This window comes from Barbus barbus, assembly GCF_936440315.1.
Source record: "Barbus barbus genome assembly, chromosome: 24".
Lineage (NCBI taxonomy): Eukaryota > Metazoa > Chordata > Actinopteri > Cypriniformes > Cyprinidae > Barbus > Barbus barbus.
In genome coordinates, this window is record NC_136752.1 from 30,736,123 (window position 1) to 30,758,939 (window position 22,817).

The 22,817-nt window shown below is 39.6% G+C and overlaps 1 protein-coding gene across 1 annotated transcript in view; it reads left to right on the plus strand.

Annotated features, from left to right (window-relative positions):
* The first annotated feature begins 901 nt into the window (after positions 1 to 901).
* The window catches only part of LOC306843397 (serine/threonine-protein kinase PAK 5-like), a 61,292-nt gene continuing 39,376 nt past the window's right edge, over positions 902 to 22,817 (plus strand). The window contains exons 1-2 of the mRNA XM_079374880.1: positions 902 to 1,104; positions 13,007 to 13,196. Of these exons, the coding sequence (XP_079231006.1) occupies positions 13,008 to 13,196 (189 nt within the window). The 5' untranslated portion in view covers positions 902 to 1,104; position 13,007. The remainder of the gene's footprint in view (positions 1,105 to 13,006; positions 13,197 to 22,817) is intronic.

Sequence of the window (22,817 nt, forward strand, 5' to 3'; positions counted from 1 at the left end):
CTGAACGCTGCCGCCGATCGCGATGTTTGGATTCGGGACCGGTACCGTGTCAGTTTATAATCCCAGAATCCCAAAAACGACGTTTTTACGCCGTGGCGAATTCGCATGTGTGACGTGTTGAAGCTGGACGTGAAGCTCTGAGAGATTATGATTTATTATCTGTCACTGAACGCGTTATTATTCGCGTCCGAAGACGTTACAAACCCTACGATGGTGAAGGCCTCGCTCATGAATATTAATTAGAGCGTGCCGACGTTCACTGGTCAGCTTCCAATGGCTTTAGGCCTACTTCACGAATATTAATTACGTAATGCAACGTCGCCTTGTTAGCGTCCAATGGCGATGGCTTATTTGTCTGAATATTAATTACGCTACCCTGACGCAGTTTAGTGACCTCTTGAATGTTTTAAAAACAGAAAATTTTCTAAATATTTCTGTTTGTGTTTTGCGGACATATTCAGACTTATTTTAATTTTCTCTCAGAATGAAACGCTTTTAATATGTTTCTACAATTTCCTGTAGTTTTGCGGTTTTAAAAATATGAGATAATACAGATGTTGCGTTATTCCAAATAGTTATAAAAGGTTTATTTTTTAAGTTCTTAGTTCTTCGGTTGGCATACTATAGTATTTTGTCGAATGATATATAGATGCAGACAGATTTAAAAAAACAAACAAACAAAAAAAATCTAATACAGAATCTTTTACTCTTTTGTAATTTTGTATAATCGTAGGTTAAATTAATACTTCGTTTGTGATTATTAATTCATAAGACAATGCTGACGATACGTTCTTTATCCTCCAATGGAAAGTATTACGTATTGAATTGTAAGCGATCGGTAGTGACGTCACGCTGCTCCCGTCCAATAGCGGACGCCTAGCTCATGAATATTCATGTTGACGCCTTCGCCATAGTAGCGCGAGCCGCTCGGTTGTCAGGTGCCGTGATTCCCAGCAGCCCGGATGTAGCGCGCAGTCTCCAGCATCAATCCCGGAGAATAACATGACACTGACAACCACATAACACCGTTATTCCCTCCGCGACACTCCCGCAGGAGCGGAGCGCACCGCTGACAGGAATGTGACGCGCTTCCCGCCGCAGCAGGTGAGCGATCTTCATCCCAGTCTGTCCTAGCAACAAGCAGCCGCGCGATTGGACGCGATTCGGCGCTTATAACGCGGCGTGACGCTTCAGAACAGGGCTGCAACTTCACCGCTCCAGCGGATCCCGACGCGTCCTGCCGCGGCCTGAGGTGCGTCGAGCGCGTCGCTGTCCTCGGTGCTGAACGCGGCTCGGGTGCGCGCATGATGAATTCATGAGTAGAGATGATGTGTGTGTGTGTGAGTGTGTGTGTCAGTGTGTGTGTGTGTGTGTGTGAGTGTGTGTGTCAGTGTGTGTGTGTGTGTGTGTGTGTGTGTGAGTGTGAGTGTGTATGAGTGCGTTATAGTGAGTGAGTGAGTGAGTGTGTGTGTGTGTGTGTGTGTGTGTGAGTGTGTGTGTGTGTGTGTGTGTGTGTGTGTGTGTGTGTGTTATAGTGAGTGAGTGAGTGAGTGAGTGTGTGTGTGTGTGTGTGTGTGTGTGTGAGTGTGTGAGTGAGAGTGTGAGTGTGTTATAGTGAGTGAGTGAGAGTGTGTGTGTGTGTGTGTGTGTGTGAGTGTGTGAGTGAGAGTGTGAGTGTGTTATAGTGAGTGAGTGAGAGTGTGTGTGTGTGTGTGTGTGTGAGTGTGAGTGTGTGAGTGAGAGTGTGAGTGTGTTATAGTGAGTGATTGAGAGAGTGTGTGTGTGTGTGTGTGTGTGTGTGAGTGTGAGTGTGTGAGTGAGAGTGTGAGTGTGTTATAGTGAGTGATTGAGAGTGTGTGTGTGTGTGTGTGTGTGTGAGAGAGAGAGTGTGTATGAGTGCGTTATAGTGAGTGAGTGTGTTATAGTGTGTGAGTGTGAGTGTGAGTGTGTTATAGTGAGTGAGTGAGAGTGTGTGTGTGTGTGTGTGTGAGTGAGTGTGTGAGTGTGAGTGTGTTATAGTGAGTGAGTGAGAGTGTGTATGAGTGCGTTATAGTGAGTGAGTGTGTTATAGTGTGTGAGTGTGAGTGTGAGTGTGTTATAGTGAGTGATTGAGAGTGTGTGTGTGTGTGTGTGTGTGTGTGTGAGAGAGAGAGTGTGTATGAGTGCGTTATAGTGAGTGAGTGTGTTATAGTGTGTGAGTGTGAGTGTGTTATAGTGAGTGAGTGAGAGTGTGTGTGTGTGTGTGTGTGTGAGTGAGTGTGTGAGTGTGAGTGTGTTATAGTGAGTGAGTGAGAGTGTGTATGAGTGCGTTATAGTGAGTGAGTGTGTTATAGTGAGTGTGTGTGTGAGAGACTGTCAAGTCACTATGAGTTCATTACTGTCCAAATCTGATTAGTCAAGTCACCTTTATTTATATAGTGCTTTTAACAATACAGATTGTGTCAAAGCAGCTTAACAGTATTAAACAGGAGAATAGTGTGTAATAATGCAGAAGAACAAAAGTAAACACTCAATATTCAGTTAAAGTCAGTTCATCATTGATTCAGTTCTAATAGTATCTGTGCAATCAAGTCCACAATATCACTGGAAATTAAGTGTCCCAAACTAAGAAAGCCAGAGAAAGCAAAACTCCATCGGTGACTGAATGGAGAGAAAAACCTTGAGAGAAATCAGGCTCAGTCGGGGGGCAGTTCTCTAACTGCAGCAGAGTCAGATTGTGCAGAGGACTCATCTGGTTCCTGTGGTCTTGTCCCGATAGCCGTCTGGAGACAGGGTCTTCACTGGGGATCAGTCTCTGGGGTCATCTAGGTGTCCTGCTGTAGAGGTCATCTCTAGGTGCTGATCCACCATCTGATCTGATACAGTCTGGATCTGGGTGGATACGGTGGCTATATAAGTATTTATATATATACTGTATATATATATATTTTTTTTAATCTTTTATTTTATTTTATTATTTTATTTTTTCTACTTTTCTTTTTCTTAATATTTGTATACTTTATAATTGCACTGTCCTTGGAGCGGACCTGACCTACATTTCACTGCTGGTTATACTCTGTATAATTGTGTATGTGACAAATAAAAATCTTGAATCTTGAATAAGGTGACCTCGGAATAAGAAAGAAACAGACAAATATTAGCGTAGATGCCATTCTTCTAACAATGTAACGAGTACATCATGTGTTATGGGGAGTGTTCCCGGTACTGGTTGACCTAATTAATGCAGCACAATCCTTTAATTGATTTGAATTATAGTAATGTGTTTGAGTGTGTGTGTGTGTGAGTGTGAGTGAGAGAGTGCATTATTGTGTGAGTGTGAATGTATTTGAGTGTGTGTGTGTGAGAGTGCATTATTGTGTGAGTGTGTGTGTGTGTGTGTGTGTGTGAATGTGTTTGAGTGTGTGTGTGTGTGTGTGTGTGTGAGTGAGAGAGTGCGTTATTGTGTGTGTGAATGTGTTTGAGTGTGTGTGTGTGTGTGTGTGTGTGTGTGAATGTGTTTGAGTGTGTGTGTGTGTGTGTGTGTGTGAGTGTGTGAGTGAGTGAGTGTGTGTGTGTGTGTGTGTGTGTGTGTGTGTGTGTGTAAGTGTGTGTGTGTGTGTGTGTGTGTGTGTGTGTGTGTGTGTTACTGCAGATGTTGGTCATGTAGCTGCTGCTGTAGCCGTCAAGTTCTTCGGTGTCATTAATAATGGCCTGATTCCGGTAATTAATCACAACAGCAACAGTCTGATCTGTGCAGATCCTCTCAGTGTTATGATTATGATAATGTTATGGGCAGCCATAGAGTGTGTGATGTGTCATGACTCAGCAGTAAGGAGCTGCTTCTACCTGATCTGACCCGACAGTGACCTGATGAGCTCAGCTTAGATTATGGCAAAAATCATAAGCACTATTATTTTGGTCAGTATTGAGAACATGATTATTTACCAACATTATTCACTGACTTTGGCAGCATGATGCATTTATTGATCTTTTTTAAAATTGTGGATTTCCTTGAATTTTCAATGTAATTAAACAGAAAAAAAACTATAAAAATAGTTTTGAAGACAAAACAATAGTTTAATTTTGAAATGACTGTTTTTATTTTTACACATTCAGCTTAAAGAAAGTAGCGTAATGTGCTGCACACTGTGTGTTTGTGGGCTGATATCATGATCTCTCATGTGCATCAGAGCAGGAGTAAAGAGCTCTGTGTCATTAGTATAGAGACAATTAAAGAATCGTTAGAGTTCAGCGATGCTCAATGAGCACAGCAGGTCACAATCATTCCAGGCTGTATTGTGCTTGAAATAGCAGTCGCGCCCGCGGTGATGTGCTTTAGCAAACATCGATGGAGTCCGACTGTTAGAAGATGTGAGGATCATGTCCATCCAGAGTAGAGATGTGCATCTCATAACAGATTACATTACAGATACATATGAAGCAGCTACTGATGCGATTTTGATTCGATACAATGTGATTCAATGCAAAACGATGCATTGGGAAAAAAACTATTCTATGCAATTCAATATGGTACAGATTGGTTCACTTTTATTTCTTTGGTTCAGACAGACCGCTGTGTTGATCTATATTCTGTGTGACTCTCAGGACTCTCGGTCTTCGTAGTGTTGTTGTGACGCGTCATTTTCACGCAGCAGCAGTGGTGATGAGATAGAAATCAATCTACATATAACATATCGTTCACTTTCTAAATTATAAAAGTATGGCGCATCTACTAATAATTATATGAATAATTTTTTACCACAATGCAAATATGCATTACAATACAAATGGCAACTTGTATCACATTTTTTAAATCGATGCATCGCTTCATTAACTTTTATTTCGATGCACCGAGCGAATCGGTGAATCTTACCATCCCTAATCCAGAGATCAGATCACTGAATCTGTGTGTTTCTGGCTTCATGTGTCTGCTTTAAAGTCAATCCTGCTTTATTTGGGTGCAACTGTACGTCATGTTTCCAGCTTCACATTAAAGGAATGGTTCAGCCAAAATTTAAAATATGTTCACCCTCAGTTCATCTGAGATCAGGATGAGTGTGATTCTTCATCAGGTTTGGAGAAATGTGTCTCTGCATCAGTGTCGCAGCAATGGATGCTCTGCAGTGAATGGGTGCCGTCAGAATGAGAGTCCAAACAGCTGATAAAAACATCTCAATAATCCACACCACTCCAGTCCATCAGTTAACATCTGGAGAAGACGAGATGAAACACATCCAGCATTAACATGGTTTTAACTCAAATATGAGTCCATGATCCATAATAACTCTTCCTCCAGTGAAAAAGAGAGGAAGCGTTATTATGGATTATGGACTGGTATTTTAGTCAAAAAATGCTGGATTTGTTTCATCTTTTGTCTTCTCCAGATGTTAACTGATGGACTGGAGTGGTGTGGATTATTGTGATGTTTTTATCAGCTGTTTGGACTCTCATTCTGACGGCACCCATTCACTGCAGAGCATCCATTGCTGAGACACTGATGCAGAGACACATTTCTACAAACCTGATGAAGAAACACTCCTCCTGATCTCAGATGAAATGAGGATGAGCACATGTTCTTACATTTTAGTGAACTAATCATTTAAAGATGATTTTTGATCTGAGACCATTTTGGAGAAGTCATAGTTTTAAAGTATTATTTTATTATTATTGAAATGTTGTTATATGCATGTGTCAATTTTATTTAATTTATTTTCTTAAATATGTGGGTATATAGTATTTATAGAGTTGTAACTTTTAGTTTTAGTTACTTTTTCTTATTTGTAAGTCGCTTTGGACAAAAGCATCTGCTAAATGACAAAAGTAAGTAAAGTTATATCTTCACTGGACTGGATTTGTCTGTATGATTATCCAGTGTGTTTGAGCTGAACAGCCTGTATTGAGGTCAGTGTCTTGATGCGTGTTTATATGGTCTCAGAAGCATCAGCTGATCTGCTGTCTGAGAGACTTCTGATTGGTCAGCAGCAGTCCATGTCATCACTCCTTCATCCAATCAGGACGCAGCGGGAGGAGACTCACTCTATCACTTCCTCTGGACTTCAGGAAGTTCCTCTCATCATGACACGTCCAGTCTGTGGAGCACTTGATTCTCTGCGTCTCGTTTATAGATGTTCTGTTGTGTTTTATGGTGAGGAACTCAAAGCTGGATGACGAGAGGAGAAAAGCTGCAAGGGATTGGACAGCAATGAGCAATGTTTTTTATTAATTAACACATTAACAAAGATTAATTCTTAATGTAACAAATGCATTGCTCAGTTGTTGGTTGATGCATTGACTGCTGTTAATGTGAAGTGTGAGTGTTTTTGCTGCGGTGAGCAGATATGGTGTGTAATGCTCCATGAGTCTGTTCACAGAAGCGCAGCTGACAGGAAGGAAGTCCAGTGCTTGAGTTATAATGGCACGAGCAGCTCAGTAATCACGCTTTAATGCTGCTGCTTCTGTCTGTAATTAAAGAGTGATTTATGACCAGCTGCTAGAGATGATGTAATAACCTGCACAAACATTACTCGGAATCCTAAACACACACGCAACATGATAACGCATGAAGACAAGTGCAGACGCAGATGTTTGCGCCGCGGGGTTTGTGAGTTGTTGTGAATGATGTCAGACAGCGTTCGGTACACGTGCACAATGAGTTAGGAGTGTTTGAACATCATAGTTAGTTACTCTTGAAGTCACATCAGGACAACAGATTAAACAGTTCAGTCGCTTTCACATTTACGTTTGTCGTTGTTTTGTACTCATTATTGATCATTATTGAGGAGACAGACAATAAAGATGAACAAAAGCTCAGTTGTTTTTAAGGGTGCTGTATGTCATTTTTTTTGACAGCTTGAGCATGAAATACTGTAATATGTTTGCAGATAGGAAAGTTCACATACTTGTTTCTATGAAAAACAATGCTACAGCCAGTTGTTCTGCTTTGAAATGTGTGTTCAGTGTCGGAGTGTCTGTTAGTTTTGGTCTGTGTGACTCCACACACTTCCAATTTACTCAATAGTATTTCAACACCCCGGGTTGCCAGTGTGTGGAAAATGCAGTGAATTGCAGCTGTGGAAGCCAGTGAACGTAGATCATCAGAGATCATAGATACTACCTGACATAAAAAGCCTCACCATCCATCTAAAAGCTGTTTAAAAGGTGGATAAATCAACTCAATCATTAGTTGCCTTTTAATGTCAGTTGTACTCATTCCTGTTGCCTTTCCTCAATCTGGCAACCCATGTGAAATCCAGCCTGAGGTAGAGCCCTGCATTTCAGCCCGGGCTCAACGGGCCCCGACTTTCGACGTCATAGTTCAGACGCGGGCCGGGCCTCGGGCCTGCTTTAGGCTTCTCCGTATTTTTATATTTCAGACATCCATCAATTAGTGATGGAAATGAATTGCAGCGCTGGTGAAAACAACATGAGACCACAGGGCTGCTCGATTATGACAAAAATCATAATCACGATTATTTAACAGGATTAGTGGGCCATATGACCAAAACTTTATATGAATGATTTATTTAAAGATAGCGATATATGTATAAAATATATATATTTTCTGTAGCCTAAATAAGGTTGCTATGACATCTACATTTTAGAGACCAGTGAAATGTCACCGTTCTCAATACTACAGCAGAGTACTTGGGTAACTAATATTAGCAAAAAACAAAAAAGCCCTCAAAAAATCATTGAAAATAATTAAACTGTCAGTAACACAAAAGCAAAGGACAGATGCAATAGAATAAAAAAGATGCAATTGAAACAAACTGAGCTTTAAGTTTATTTAATTGTTTTTTATGCAAGTCTAAAGCATTCAGATTACAGCCTACTACAGAAACAATCTAATGTAAAATAAAACAGCATAGTCTTCACTGTAAGAATGAAACTTAATTAGTTTCTTAAGTGAAGCTACACAATCCTTCAGTCAAGAGCAGTGCGTGATCTTGTTTTTGTCTTTTGTTGTTTGATTAATATTAAGCAGGAATAGCCAGCTGTCACTTTAAGAGCCGCACGGATCCAATTTACTGTAACGCACATATTTTCATTCTCAACTGTTTATGTTCATTTATTACGTAACCAACAAGGGTTTATGTGAATAATCACTAAGCGCCGCATTTTGACACATTTTTGCGTGTATTTTACCGTTTAGGCGCGCACCTTGAGCTAAAAGATGGCTTTACATGTCCGTGTTGTGTTCTGTCTCTGAGCGCAGGCACAGAAATCCTCCTGAAGATCAGCACAAGTTCTCTTTCAGGCTTTTAAAACATTAATACATCTAAACTTAATCAACTTTAATGAATCAAGCACGTCCCATTTAGCAAAGTCACGTTACATGATTTTACTGATTTGCACATGAAATTGTGCTTTTATGAAGGAGCAAAAGCGCACCACGTAAAGGGGGAGGAATGGGGCACAATTATCGTTTTATCTCGATTATTGTATTTTCATAACTGTTGGAGGCCGAAATCGAAATCATATTTTGATGAATTGCACAGCCCTACGTGCCCTACGTGCTGCCTCGACTGTCACGAGCGGCTCGACGGTGTTTAGTAGGGCTGGGTATTGTGACCAATTCTGCGATTCGATTCGATTCTTATTTTTATGGTTTCGATTCGATTCGATATCGATTAGCTATCAATATTTCATTTAAAATGTTAGTTTTGCAGACATGGGATCCATATTTTGATATAAATGCTGGTAACTGAAACTGTCCTACTTAAGTTTATTACTGAAATACACATCTACATTAATAATAGGGTGCACACAGTTGTTTTTTAGTGGAGCAATTCGAAAGATGGTGACACCTTCAGGACGAGAGGTGAATATTCATATCCTCTTACGTGAAGCACACGCATTAAGAATCGATCCGGGGATTTCCCGAATCGATATCGTTGCGTTAAACTGAAGATCGATTAAAATCGGAGAATCGATATTTTTTACCCAGCCCTAGTGTTTAGTGTCCAGCAGCAGCGAGCCGTCAGCGCAGCTGAAGAGTTCTGCCTTCAGACGCACGCAATAGGCTAAAGCTTGCCACAAAGCCCCACCAAGAGTAATTACCATGAATGTGTCCGGGGGAATAGTAAGGAGATATTTGAATTATTTACTAATAAACTAGTGTTTTCTGAGTCAGTGTCGCAAAGATGAAGTTGCTGATCCTGACCCGCCGTCTCCTCATTAGACGCATTAGAGAGAAGTGCATCTTTACGGATTATGATTATGATTATAATGAAAGAGTTTTTGTTTTAGATGTTTTTATTTCATTAAGTAGTAATTTAAAGCTTTCTATAGATATATATTTATCATGTCTGTGAGGCATACCATTCGCTGACTTTCGGTTTATTTTTGTGAAGCATTCCTGTTCAAGACCGAGACGGCAGAAAGCGCATCATGTTTATTTTCTTTATTTTATAAAAGCACAAGGTTTTGTTGATATTGTGAGTGTACACAAATAAAAGACCCTTTACTGTTCCGAATGATGTATTACTCTTACCTTTATGAGCAAAAATGACAGCGTATTTAAAGTTGTTTCCACTGAAAAAAATGCAAGTGATTGCGCTGACGCCGCCGTGTCCTGCAAAGTGCGCTTTAGCTTCCACTCTCCGCACAAACGATTGGATACAGCACACATTTATCTAGGTTTAACACTTGTGTTATATGCTTGAACTGTTTTAGTATATCTTTAGATTTTATTTTAGGGAAGTCGTGATGGTATGAGAAGGCTAATTTGATCAAACATATGCTATGATCAGCTGTCTGCCGCTGGCCGCTTGGTCGTTACTTTAAAAAAGAAAAAAAAAACTATATTTAACGAACAAAAAATGCTCCAAACATTTTTCTATATTAACTTAATAAAAAAAAGAAACAAAATATAATAATTTTGCCATTACATACAAAGCTGAACTATGTTAATATCTGAAACAGTATAATCTGTTTTGGGAGAAGGGGCTCGGGCCGGTAATTCTGATTATCTGTCGGACACGGGCCGGAGTAGGGCCTTAATCTGAGGAGCAGGAGCAGGATTCTCTTCAATAGTATGCATTTGGACTGCAGTACCCTGTTCAAGCACTAGCTGTCAGTATTACATACTGCACCTTTAGTCATTGTTTAATGAAAAACAGTAGTGATGCCCTGAAATGAATAGGAACCGCAAATAATGAATTCAATTAATCAAAGTTATTTAATAATCAACACTCAAATAAAAACTACAAACCTATTTCAGCCTGAAACCGAGCATGTGTGAGTGAGTGTGTGTGTGTGTGTGTGTGTGCAGTATATAGGCCAAACATCGTGAGTGAATGAGTGTTGACGTGCTGCACTCCGGGCGAGTTACCCACGGCAGATGGGTTATATGCCAATAAACTGCGGTAAAAATAGCAGAATGCTGTGTGAAGGAGCAGAAGAGCAGATACTGAGAGTGATTACAGCACTGATGATGATGATGATGATGATGATGATGATTAGAGAGACAGGAAATGAACTGCAGTAAATCACACGTGTCCCGATCATGTGATGTCACTGATGGGAGCTGCTGCAGGGGCTGATGGGATTATTTACCCATAAACCCCCACCCCATGCCAAGGTTAAAATAAAGCCGTGTTCTTCTGCTGTAATAGACGTTAGCTTGAGTTTTTGCAAGATTCTGTACTCTGTAAATTATTCTATTTCTACAACAAATAGAAATTGTATAATTTAGAAGTTAATTTAAAAACAATTTAAATGTTTGCTTACAATTTTTTAATTTTTTTATTTGAGTGTTGAGTATTATAGTTATTATAGTTAAAAATAAATAGTAATTGTATTTAAGTTTGGGCTGTTGTTAATTGTGATCGTAATGTTTAGTTTTTTCCTCCTGCTGTACCAAAACCAAACCGAACCATGACGTCTAAACCAAGCTGCGTACCGAACCGTCATGTTTGTGTATCGTTACACTAACTTATACATTTTCCCCAAATTCCAATTTATTTCTTAACTAAATTCAGTTTTGTTTTTTCCCGAAATACCATCCATCCACCCATCAATTTATTTATTTATTTAAAAAACAATAACTATTTTTATTTATTTATATTCATTTTTATTATTTATTTTGTTTAAAAAAACAATTATTTTATAGATTTATTTATACATTTATTTATTTATTAATTCTTATCACTGCAAAAAATGACTTTCTTAGTATTTTGTCTTGCTTTTTAGTATAAATATCTAAACATTCGTGAATCAAGATGCATGTACTTTACAAGTAAAAGATATTAAGTCTTGTTTTCTAAAACATTATCAAAATGTTATTAGTTTTTTCTAATATTTAAAAATCTAAATATTGAGAAAATCTCCTTTAAAGTTGTTCAAATGAAGTTCTTAGCAATGCATATTAATAATCAAAAATGAAGTTTTGATATATTTATGGTAGGAAATTTACTAAATATCTTCATGGAACATAATCTTAATATCCTAATGATTTTTGTCATAAAAGAGAAATGTATAATTTTGATCCATACAATGTATTGTTGTCTATTGCTGCAGATATACCTGTGCTACTGATGACTGCTTCTGTGCTGCAGGGTCACATTTCTCTGGGATGTTATGTTCTTATGGAACACTATTAATATAATTCATCAGTCTGACTGTAAGCCGGTTTGGGTCACACTCATATAAAATTCATCTTTTCTTTGTCATTGATGCGTCTCATCCAGTCAGATTTCAGAGTCTGCGTGATCTGTTTAATATTAATGATGTCCCTCTCAGCTGATTGGAGGAGCTGTGATCATCTGATAATGATGGTGATTGTATCTTCAGTCCTGATGATCTGTAGTTTGTGTTGAGCTGTGATTGATGTGAAGTTCGGTGTGTGACGTCTCTGTTTCTGCTCGGCGTTCGTCTCAGGAGCCTGTAAGCATTCTCTAGTTTTGTAATCCCATTTTAAGGCTGTCTGCCCTGATCTGGGTCACAGGTTTGATCAGGGTTACCCCTTCACGAGCCACCCGCCGGCCCATAATCCCTCAGTCCCCGCAGACTCTGATCACGCCTCTATAGAGCGTTCTCTTTCATAGCTCAGGACACTTCACACAGCTGAGACTGACCTTTCTGCTGAAATAATTATAATTATTATAATTAATAATAATATAATATATATATATTTTTTTTATGATTTAATACAAGTTTATTAACTGTAATACAATTGTATTAAATCATAAAACACAAAATACAAAAAATAAAATAATAATAAAATAATACAACAACAAAAACAACAACAAAACAATTAGACAGAATTTAGGGGAAAAATATATATATATTTTTTTATAGATTATGATTATTGTTAAAATTATAATAATTTATTAATTTGTTAAAGTTATGTGATTTCAGTTAATTAGTGAAGTGACGTGTGGCCAAGTATGGTGATCCATACTCAGAATTAGACATCATTATTCAGTTTGGGGAAGACTTCTGAAATGTATTTTATGACAAAGGTATTACAATATGAAGGTGGTTTATGAGGACACTGCCTATGTCCCCGTAATACAAAAGGCTTAAAAAACATACTAAATGGTGTTTTTTTGAAAATCTAAAAATGCACAAAGTCTCCTGTGAGGGCTAAGTTTAGGTGTAGGGTTGGTGTAGGGCAATAGCACACACAGTTTGTTCAGTATAAAAACCATTACGCCTATGGAGAGTCCCCATAAACCACAAAAACCAACATGTGTGTGTGTGTGTGTGTGAGTGTGTGTGTGTGTGAGTGTGTGTGTGTGTGAGTGTGTGTGTGTGTGAGTGTGTGTGTGTGTGAGCGAGAGAGAGAGAGAGTCTCTATCGTTCTCCTGAATCAGCATCAGAAATCAAGAACAGTCAGACACACAGATCAATGACATAAAGCTGCTGGAACACGAAGAACAAACATAATTAAAAAGATATTTGTCCAGAACGGTGTGAGATTATTTTGCTGTAACTATGGTCTGTTTTCTGGAATCAGTGAGGTGTTAGTTTGTGTTGTCAGTGTGTGTAGTCTGATGGTGGCTGTGTCTCTGTGGTTTCTCAGGATGTTTGGGAAGAAGAAGAAGCGTCTGGAGATCTCGGCTCCGTCTAACTTCGAGCACCGCGTTCACACCGGCTTCGACCCGCAGCAGCAGAAGTTCACCGGCCTGCCGCAGCAATGGCAGAGTCTGCTGGCCGACACGGCCAACCGGCCCAAGCCCATGGTGGACCCCTCCTACATCACGCCCATGAAGGTACTTCCTGTTCCTGCGCTTAACTTCCTGTGCCGGCAGCTCTCGTCCTCCCACACTGATTTGTTTCTTTAGTTTAATCACTGACGATTATCAGAGTACATGGGCCCTGCTCCAAAACCCCAAATATAAATCATAAAGCAGCGCATGTGCTTCACGGAGGAACCAATCCCAGAATGCACTGCAGCAAGCTCAGATGAAGTCAGAAAAGTGAGTTTAATGCCTTTAACAATTCCGCTAACTCTATTGAAATCAAGTGTAATTTCTTGTGTAGAGTTGCTGTTTACGTAGAGTGTCTGAATTCAGACTGCAAGGGAAACATTCAGAGAAAAACATATCAGAAACATTAAAATGTGATTAAAGTAAATACATACATTTATAAATAAAAGAGAGATATTAAATAATTAAAACGTGATTCAAATAAATAAATAAAGAGATTTTAAATAAATGAATAAAAATGTGATTCAAATAAATAGCCAAATAAAATGAGATTTAAATTAAATAAATACAAGTTTGATTAAATTAATGAGATAATACACTGAAACTAAAATACACTGAAAATAATAAATATAAAAATGAGATTTTAAACAAAAAAAACGTTAAATTATTCAATAAAAATGTGATTAAAATAAATAAATAATGAGGTTTACAATAAGAAAGTGATTAAAATAAATAAACAGATTTAAATAATGTAAATCATTAGATTTAAATAAATAAAATTGTGATTAATTAAAAGTTTTATATAAAGTAAATAAATAAAGTAAATTACAAAATAAATGGAAATAACTAAATAAATAATACATCTGACAATCCAGTAGTGTAACGAGTAGGGAAAAAATTAATTTCTTCATAGAAACTAAATAATATTTTGACATATATCAGTTTTTCACAGTATAAAAGCTATAGCTGTGAATTGCAGGATGTTTGGGGTTCTGCGGCGTGTAAATGATTGAACCAGCCGGAGACCAGAGCTGCTGGACAGAGCCGTGTTACTGCTGCTTAACCAGCTTAACCAGTTTAACCAGCACTAACCAGGGCTCTGCTCAGCCGGATCTGCTGATGTGCTGATGTGTGTGTGTTTGGGTCTCCTCTCTCCTGTAACTCTCGTCCTCGTCTCCTGTCTGCGTCCAGTGTCTCTGCAGTAGTTATCAGAGTCTTAGACAATAACACAGCCGTTCTCGTAGCTCGTCCGATGGCGCTGGCGACACTGCAGTCACGGGTTTGAGTCCCAGAACACATGTGTCAATATGACGCTGGTCTTTATGGTTCTAATTCAGATATAATTCACCCAGAAATCAAGCGTCTGTCATAATTCCCTCACCATCATGTTTTCATGTGCTGAACTGAAGGAGAATTTAAACGATGACCACGACTGTCAAACTCTGAAAAGAACAAAATAAACATATAAGTATCGTGGAGGTCGTTCATAAGGTCCGTGTTCTCTGTGCTTTCATGTGTGCTAATGGTATTTTGTCAGCTTTGGAGCTCGGCGGTCGTGATCTCGATGAGATGTTGATGTGAAGATTCATGTGACTTTAATTCAGTTCAGCATGTGACTCTGGAGCAACACGGAGAGCAAATAATCAAGCTGAAGATACCTTTTATTTTTCCAAAATTCCATTTTATTTTTGGAACAAGTTCTGTTTTATTTTTCCCAAATTATTTTATTTTTAACCTAATAACATTTTATTAAATTTTTTTATTTTTACCAAATTCTGTTTTATTTCCCCCCCAAATTCCATTTTATTTTTAGTTAAATTCAGTTTTATTTTCCACACATTCCATTTTATTTTTTAACTAAATTCTGTTTTATAGTTTCCCCAAATACCATCCATCCATCAATTAATTCATTCATTTATTTATTTTATTTTTTATTTATTTTTACCAAATTCCATTTTTTCCTATTTTAATTTTTAATTAATTTAATTTTTATTATGAAAAAGCATGTTTAATTCATTGAAATCTTGAACATATACAATTTAACAACAGGTTAACAAGTTAAAAAAAATAACAAAAATGGCATTTTCAGTGTAATTCCATTTCCTTTCGAATGTGATTTTGATTGTTTCGAATGCGGTGAAGGCACTGGACGCAGGAGGCTCGGCGCAGCAGGAGATATCTCTGAAGAGGGATACACGGATATTAATTCTCTTGCTCTCTTCACAGATATCTCCCAAGAAAGTCCGGTTGGCTGAATCGCCGTTGCGAAAAGTATGCCCTCTTTCCTTGCTTCTCTCTCTCTCTCTCTCTCGTCTCGTTTCTTTTCTCCTTCCCTTCTCTTGGTCTTTATTTCCGCTCTTCATCGGCCACATGCACTTCTGCTCATGAGTGTATGACATACACTACCAGTCAAGGTTTTTGAACAGTAAGACTTTTAATGTTTTTTAAAGACTTCTCTTCTGTTCACCAAGCCTGCATTTATTTGATCCAAAATACAGCCAAAGCAGTACATTTTTAAATATTTTTACTATTTAAAATAGCTGTTTTCTATTTGAATATATTTTCAAATGTAATTTATTCCTGTGATTTCAAAGCTGAATTTCTAGCATCGTAACTCCAGTCACATGATCCTTCAGAAATCCTTCTGATATTGTGTGTTTGGGGCCGAATGCATGAGAGACGCTGTAGATGCAGAAGTGCATGATCGCAGGACGGACAGACGAGTGTGGAGCCGATCCAATCCGATTCATAACCCTTTATGAATGATGCGTGACATCATACGGCTCGATCTGAGTCATTTCCATCTGCTGGCATGAATCATAACATCTGTTCTGAAGTGTTTATGCTGCATGTGTTAATATAACATACATGTGACACCAGACTGAGAAAATATCTTCTGATGCTCCTCAAATAAGATGGATTATTTAATGCCATTTCTCATTTTGGTGAAATATGAGCAGGATGTGTTCCTGTCGTTAGATTCAGATACAATACTTGATTTTTTATTCTGATGTTGTCACCATGTAAGACAATCTAACTGCATTGAAGAAGTGTTTTAAGGCCAGACAAGACGTTTTCATGGTCAGTTTAGAGATTTTTGTCTGTTTTGCTTCATGTCTCTTCTTAGTGGAAAGAACACATCCCAAATCTACATTTAAGTGTTTATTTTATTGCACTTTATCTATTTGCATCTGTAGATTTGAATCTTTAAAGAGTTTTCTCTCTTACAAACACCAAACTTTACCCTTTTATTCCTCTCTATATTCTGAAGGTTTGTTCATATTTCATTCACACTGATTTATACAACATTTCACTCCTAAAACATGGTGAAAATGTGTTTGTTTTCTGTCTGTTGACAGTGTTTGCTGATTTATGGAGTGATAAAAAGAGAAATCCAGAATCCCCTCCGGAAAAAACCTTTGATATGACAACAAAATCAAAGAAGAATTCTGAACCAATGTTCAGGTTTCAGTTCTGGAAATGTATGCAAATGAACTAGGGATGTCCCTCTTTCTAACCATATGTGACCCTGGAGCACAAAACCAGTCATTAGGGTCATTTTTGTGAAACTGAGATTTCTACATCATCTGAAGCTGAATAAACAATATTTCCATTGATGTATGGTTTGTTAGGATAGGACAATATTTGTCTGAGATACAACTATTTGAAAATCTGGAATCTGAGGGAGCAAAAAAATCTAAATATTGAGAAAATCTCCTTTAAAGTTGTTCAAATGAAGTTCTTAGCAATGCATATTACTAATCAAAAATGAAGTTTTGATATATTTACAGTAGGAAATTTACAAAATATCTTCATGGAACATGATCTTAATATCCTAATGATTTTTGGCATAAAAGAGAAATGTATAATTTTGATCCATACAATGTATTGTTGTCTATTGCTACAGATATACCTGTGTTACTCATGACTGCTGTTGTGCTGCAGGGACTCATATGATCAGTCAGCTGGGGGAGTTTGATGATATCTATTTTCTTTTTCACCCTGTTCACTTGTAATATCTTGTCAAATGAAGTCACTTTTATGTCTAAAGCGCTTTATACAATACAGATTCTTTCAAAGCAGCTGATAAACAGGAGAATAAGAGAATCAATGAAACTCAGAAATTCAGTTATTCAGATCCATTCAGATCAGTTCAGATCAGATCAGATGGGCTGCGTGATAAATCATAACAGTAGTTCTGCTTTTATCGATTTATTCAGCATAATTGTCCATGATATGCCCACTGGTTGTTTATACTGAAAACACTTCATCTTAATTTGGTGTTGGCATTTTTAACAAGTCTCCGCCAGCTCATGGTTGTGGTTGCCAGATTTCAGGAGTTTTAGACCCCAATCAAGACATTTTCTCATCTTAAGTTCAGACTGAGTTCTCTCTGCTTGTGGTCCAGTGTGGCTTGTGTTAGTTTGTTGATTCTCTCTGGTTATCAGTGTCAGGTGGACCGGTTCACCCGTCGGGTCACTGTGTGAGTCACTGAGGGTTTAGTCGGGTGTATTTTTAGAAACGCTTGCGTTGCCTTATTGGCAGGCCGTGTGTGTCAGTAACCATCGCCCCGTGCTTTAAAAGACTCAACAGCTGGGTGTTCTGCATGTGTTCGTCTCAAACAGCTAATGCGTGGCGTTTATTCTGCTCGCTGATGGACTTTCCATGCCTTGTGCGCCGCTGTCAGACCGCGGTGTGTTGAAGAAGATGTGGTTGTTGCAGAGCTCAAGTTAATGCAGATGAAGATTTCTGTGCCTGGAGTATTACTGGAGCTGGAGCCGGTCGCATCTAATGAAGGGAGAGTCTGTGGACTGCCTCAGGTCCATGCGTTATGAGCGCAGTTATTGTGCATCAGTGAGCGAGCGTTTTCAGTTCATTCCTCTGGAAGTTGAGCTTAAACGCTCACGCGGTGCATTATGGGATTGAAAGCGGTGTGGATAAAGCATTGAGGCTGTCAAAAAGGCTGCGCATTTCTCGGCTTTATGCAAATATCGAGCAAAAAACACCGGGCAACAGCCAATCGCTGTGAAAAGCAGGCAAGGCAAGATTTGGACGTATGTTTCTGAGTGTTTTCTGAACTGGTGGATTACTGAAATCACTTGTCATTGATAAAGTCATATGTGACCCTGGAGCACAAAATTCCGTCATAAGGGTAAATTTTTTGAAATTGAGATGTATACATCATCTGAAAGCTGGATAAATAATCTTTCCATTGATGTATGGTTTGTTATGATAGGACAATATTTGTCTGAGATACAACTATTTGAAAATCTGGAATCTGAGGGAGCAAAAAAATCTAAATATTGAGAAAATCTCCTTTAAAGTTGTTCAAATGAAGTTCTTAGCAATGCATATTACTAATCAAAAATGAAGTTTTGATATATTTACGGTAGCAAATGTACAAAATATCTTCATGGAACATGATCTTAATATCCTAATGATATTTGGCATAAAAGAGAAATGTATAATTTTGATCCATACAATGTATTGTTGTCTATTGCTACAGATATACCTGTGCTACTCATGACTGCTTTTGTGCTGCAGGGTCCATGTTCAGCAGGTAGGGGTTTGCATGGGGTTTCAGAGGGGGGCGGGGTGGTTTGAGTTCAGGGCTCTCACAGCCTGGGGAAAAAGCTGTTGAGCAGTCTGGCGGAGCGGGCTCTGATGCTCCGGTACCGTCTTCCTGATGGTAGGAGCTGGAAGAGACTGTGGGAGGGATGGGTGGAGTCCTTCACGATGCTGTTGGTTTTGCTGGAGCATCGTGTAAGGAAAATGTCCAGGATGGAGGGGAGAGGGGCACCAATGATCTTTGCAGCTGTGAGCTGGAGTGTCTTGTCACTGTCCGCTGGAGGGTCTTGCGGTCAGCAGCACTGCAGTTCCCGTACCAGACAGTGATGCAGCTGGTCAGCATACTCTCAATGGTGCCTCTGTAGAATGTGGTGAGGATGGGTGGAGGGAGACTTGCTCTTTTCAGCCGGCGGAGAAAGTGTAGGCGCTGTTGTGCCTTTTTGGAGAGTGACATGGTGTTGGTGGTCCAGGTGAGATCCTCTGTGATGTGCACCCCCAGGAATTTAGTGCTGCTGACTCTCTCCACAGTCGAGCTGTCGATGGTCAGTGGGGGGTGGTCAACGGAGTTTCTCCTGAAGTCCATCACAACCTCCTTTCTCTTCCCCACATTGAGGGACAGATTGTTTGTGCCACACCATTCAGCCAGCTGTGCCACTTCCTCTCTGTAGTGCGTTTCATCGTTGTTGCTGATGAGACCTACCACTGTTGTGTCATCAGCAAACTTGATGATGTGGTTGGAGCTGAATTTGGCAGTGCAGTCGTGGGTCAGCAGTGTGAAGAGCAGCGGGCTGAGCACACAGCCTTGTGGGGCACCTGTGCTCAGTGTGGTAGTGCTCGAGGTGTTGTTGCCGACACGGACTGACTGAGGTCTTCCGGTTAGAAAGTCCAGGATCCAATTACAAAGGGAATTGTTAAGGCCCAGCAGGTTTAGTTTATTTATGAGCTGTTGTGGGATTATTGTGTTGAATGCCGAGCTGAAGTCAATGAACAGCATTCTAACATAGGAGACTTTATTTTCTAGGTGGGCCTAGAAAGAGCCAGGTGGAGGGTGGAGGAAATTGCATCGTTCGTAGAGCGGTTTGGAGGGTATGCAAACTGGAGCGGGTCGAGTGTGTTGGGGAGGCTGGTTTTGATGTTGTGCATGACTAGCCTCTCAAAGCACTTCATCATGATTGGACATGATTGGAGTCAGTGCTGTGGGACGGTAGTCATTTAGACAGGACACAGGTGATTTCTTTGGTACCGGTATGATTGTTGTGGATTTGAGACATGTGGGGACGACTGCCTGGCTCAGCGAGGTGTTGAAGATATCTGTAAGCACATCTGTCAGCTGTGCAGCACAGTCTCTCAGAACACGGCCAGGTATGTTGTCAGGACCCGCAGCCTTGCGTGGGTTAATCCTAGATAGGGTCTTCCTTACGTCGGCTGGAGACAGACAGAGCGCCCGGTCGTTGGGAGGTGTGGGCAGTTTTTGTGCAGGTGTGTCATTCTGCATTTCAATGAATAAAAGTGGTTGAGTGCATCGGCGAGGGATGTGTCATCATCACAGGCCTGTGGTGGGGGCTTGTAGTCAGTGATGGTCTGAATGGCTTGCCACAGGCTCCGTGTGTCTCTGCTGTCTGTGAATTGATTGTTGATTTTTTGAGCATATGACCGTTTTGCATTTTTGATGCCACAGGACAGATTGGCTCTTGCTGTTTTGAGGGCTGCTTCTCCTGATCTGAATGCTTCATCTCTGGTCTTTAGCAGCCCACAAACCTCTGCTGTCATCCATGGCTTCTGGTTTGCACCTGTGGTGATGGTCTTGGTGACTGTCACATCATCAGTGCACTTTTTGATGTAAGCAGTCACAGTTTCGGTGTACTCATGCAGGTCTGTGTGGTTGTTGTAGGTGGCTGCCTCTTTAAACATGTTCCAGTCTGTGCACTGAAAGCAGTCCTGTAGTGTTGAGGTAGCATCATTTGGCCAAATTGTGATGAGGTTTTGAACCGGTTTGGCAATTTTGAGAAGTGGTCTGTATGCTGGGATTAGTATAACAGTGATGGGGTCTGAGTACCCGAGGTGGGGGCGGGGTACAGCCTTGTAAGAGTTCTTTACTGTTGTGTAAACAAAGTCCAGTGTGTTGTTTCTCCTTGTTGCAAAGTCACATGTTGGTAGAACTTTGGCAAAACTGTCTTTAAGTTTGCGTGGTTGAAGTCACCGGCTATGATGAAAAAGCCGCTGGGGTTATTTGTTTGTTGTTCACTGATGGCGCTATGCAGTTCACGAAGCGCGTCTTTAGCGTTTGCACATGGGGGAATGTAAACCGCGACAATAACAATGGCCGTGAACTCCCATGGCAGATAGAACGGTCGACACTTCACAAACATAAACTCCACCAGCGATGAACAGTGTTTTGATAATACCGCAGCATTGTTACACCAGTCTTTGTTGATATATACACACACAAGCCACCTCCGCGGGTCTTACCAGATAGTGATGAATCTCTATCCGCTCGGTAGCTGGTTAGCCCGTGCTGCTGAATGGCGGAGTCCGGGATGTTGTCGTTTTGCCATGTTTAGCCATGTCGTAGCTTCTCAGTAGCCGCCGGCGAGAGTTGGTGTTTGCAAAAAATTATTCTTACTTAGTATTTTTGTCTTGTTTTCTAGTATAAATATCTAAACATTCTTGAATCAAGATGCATTTACTTGACAAGTAAAATGACTTAAGATATTATGTCTTATTTTCTGAAAAAATTATGTTAGATTTTGCTTAAAGCAACCAAAAATATCTGCCAAAATAATGAAAAATTAAAAATAATGTTAATTCAAAGGCGAAACAAGATTATTATTTTTTTTGCCTCATTGGATGATATTTTTGCTTGTTTTAAGGAAAACTAACAAAATGTTGATATTTTTTCCGAAAAAAAACCCGACATAATATCTTGAGTCATTTTACTGAAATCTGCTCTGGTCAAGATCAGACACACTTCAGCTTCATTATATCAGGGTTTCTGCGACTCTTAACAAGTCTTATTCACCCTTCCACAAATTAAGGCCTTAAATTGGAGCATAAAGATTCAAGATTTTTATTTGTCACATACACAATTATACAGAGTATAACCAGCAATGAAATGTAAGTCAGGTCCACTCCAAGGACAGTGCAATTATATAGTATACAAATATTAAGAAAAAGAAAAGTAGAAAAAATTAAAGAATAAAATAAAATAAAAGATTAAAAAATATGAATGTGCAGGTCAGTATGTTGTTGACTTAAATAGTAATAAAGAGGAATGTGCAAAAAAGTTGTACAGGGTATTTAAATAGCAGCAATATGAGGTAGAAAGAATTATGAATAGCTTATTGATATAGTGATACAGTGTTTCCGCTACATTCATTCTGGCGCGGCGGCCCGCCACACCAAAAATCATCCCCGCCACGGCTGCAGCTTTTCAGTGACGTCACTCGATTCATTTACAGTCTGGTAATTTATAGTGGAGGAGACGTCAGTCACACACTAATTATTAAAAGGTGAGTATAATATAGAGCAAACTGAAGTGTAATCATAGTAGTGGTGTACGTTATGTGTAACGATTCGATTCAAGCTCCAACATTACACAGTAGTTGTGAAACTGATCGCAGTTGATCCGTGGTCCGTACGGACCAGACCTCAAGGTTCGGTTCGCATGTGATTAACAGACTAATTGCAAAAATGAACCATCATAGAGTGAACGTTTATCGTTTATCAAACCTTCATGGCTATAGATGTGAGGGCAACAGGGCGATAGTCATTCAGGCAAGAGGGTTTATTGTTCTTTGGCACAGGGATAATAATGGATTTTTTGAATGAAGTGGGCACCACGGAGGTAGCAAGGGACTCATTAAAGATAGACGTGAACAAACCAGCGAGCTGATCGGCGCAGGACCTCAGAACACGACCGGTTATCCCATCAGGTCCGGCTGCTTTCCTGACGTTCATTTTCTTTAGCGTCCTCCGAACCTCATCCTCCGACAAGGTAATTACAGGATCATCGCTGCTCTGCCTGCTGCTTCCTGACGCGGTGGTCGGCAGAGACGCGCCGCCGCCATTGCAATCGAAGCGGCCGTAGAAGGTGTTTAACTCGTCGGCCAGCAACGG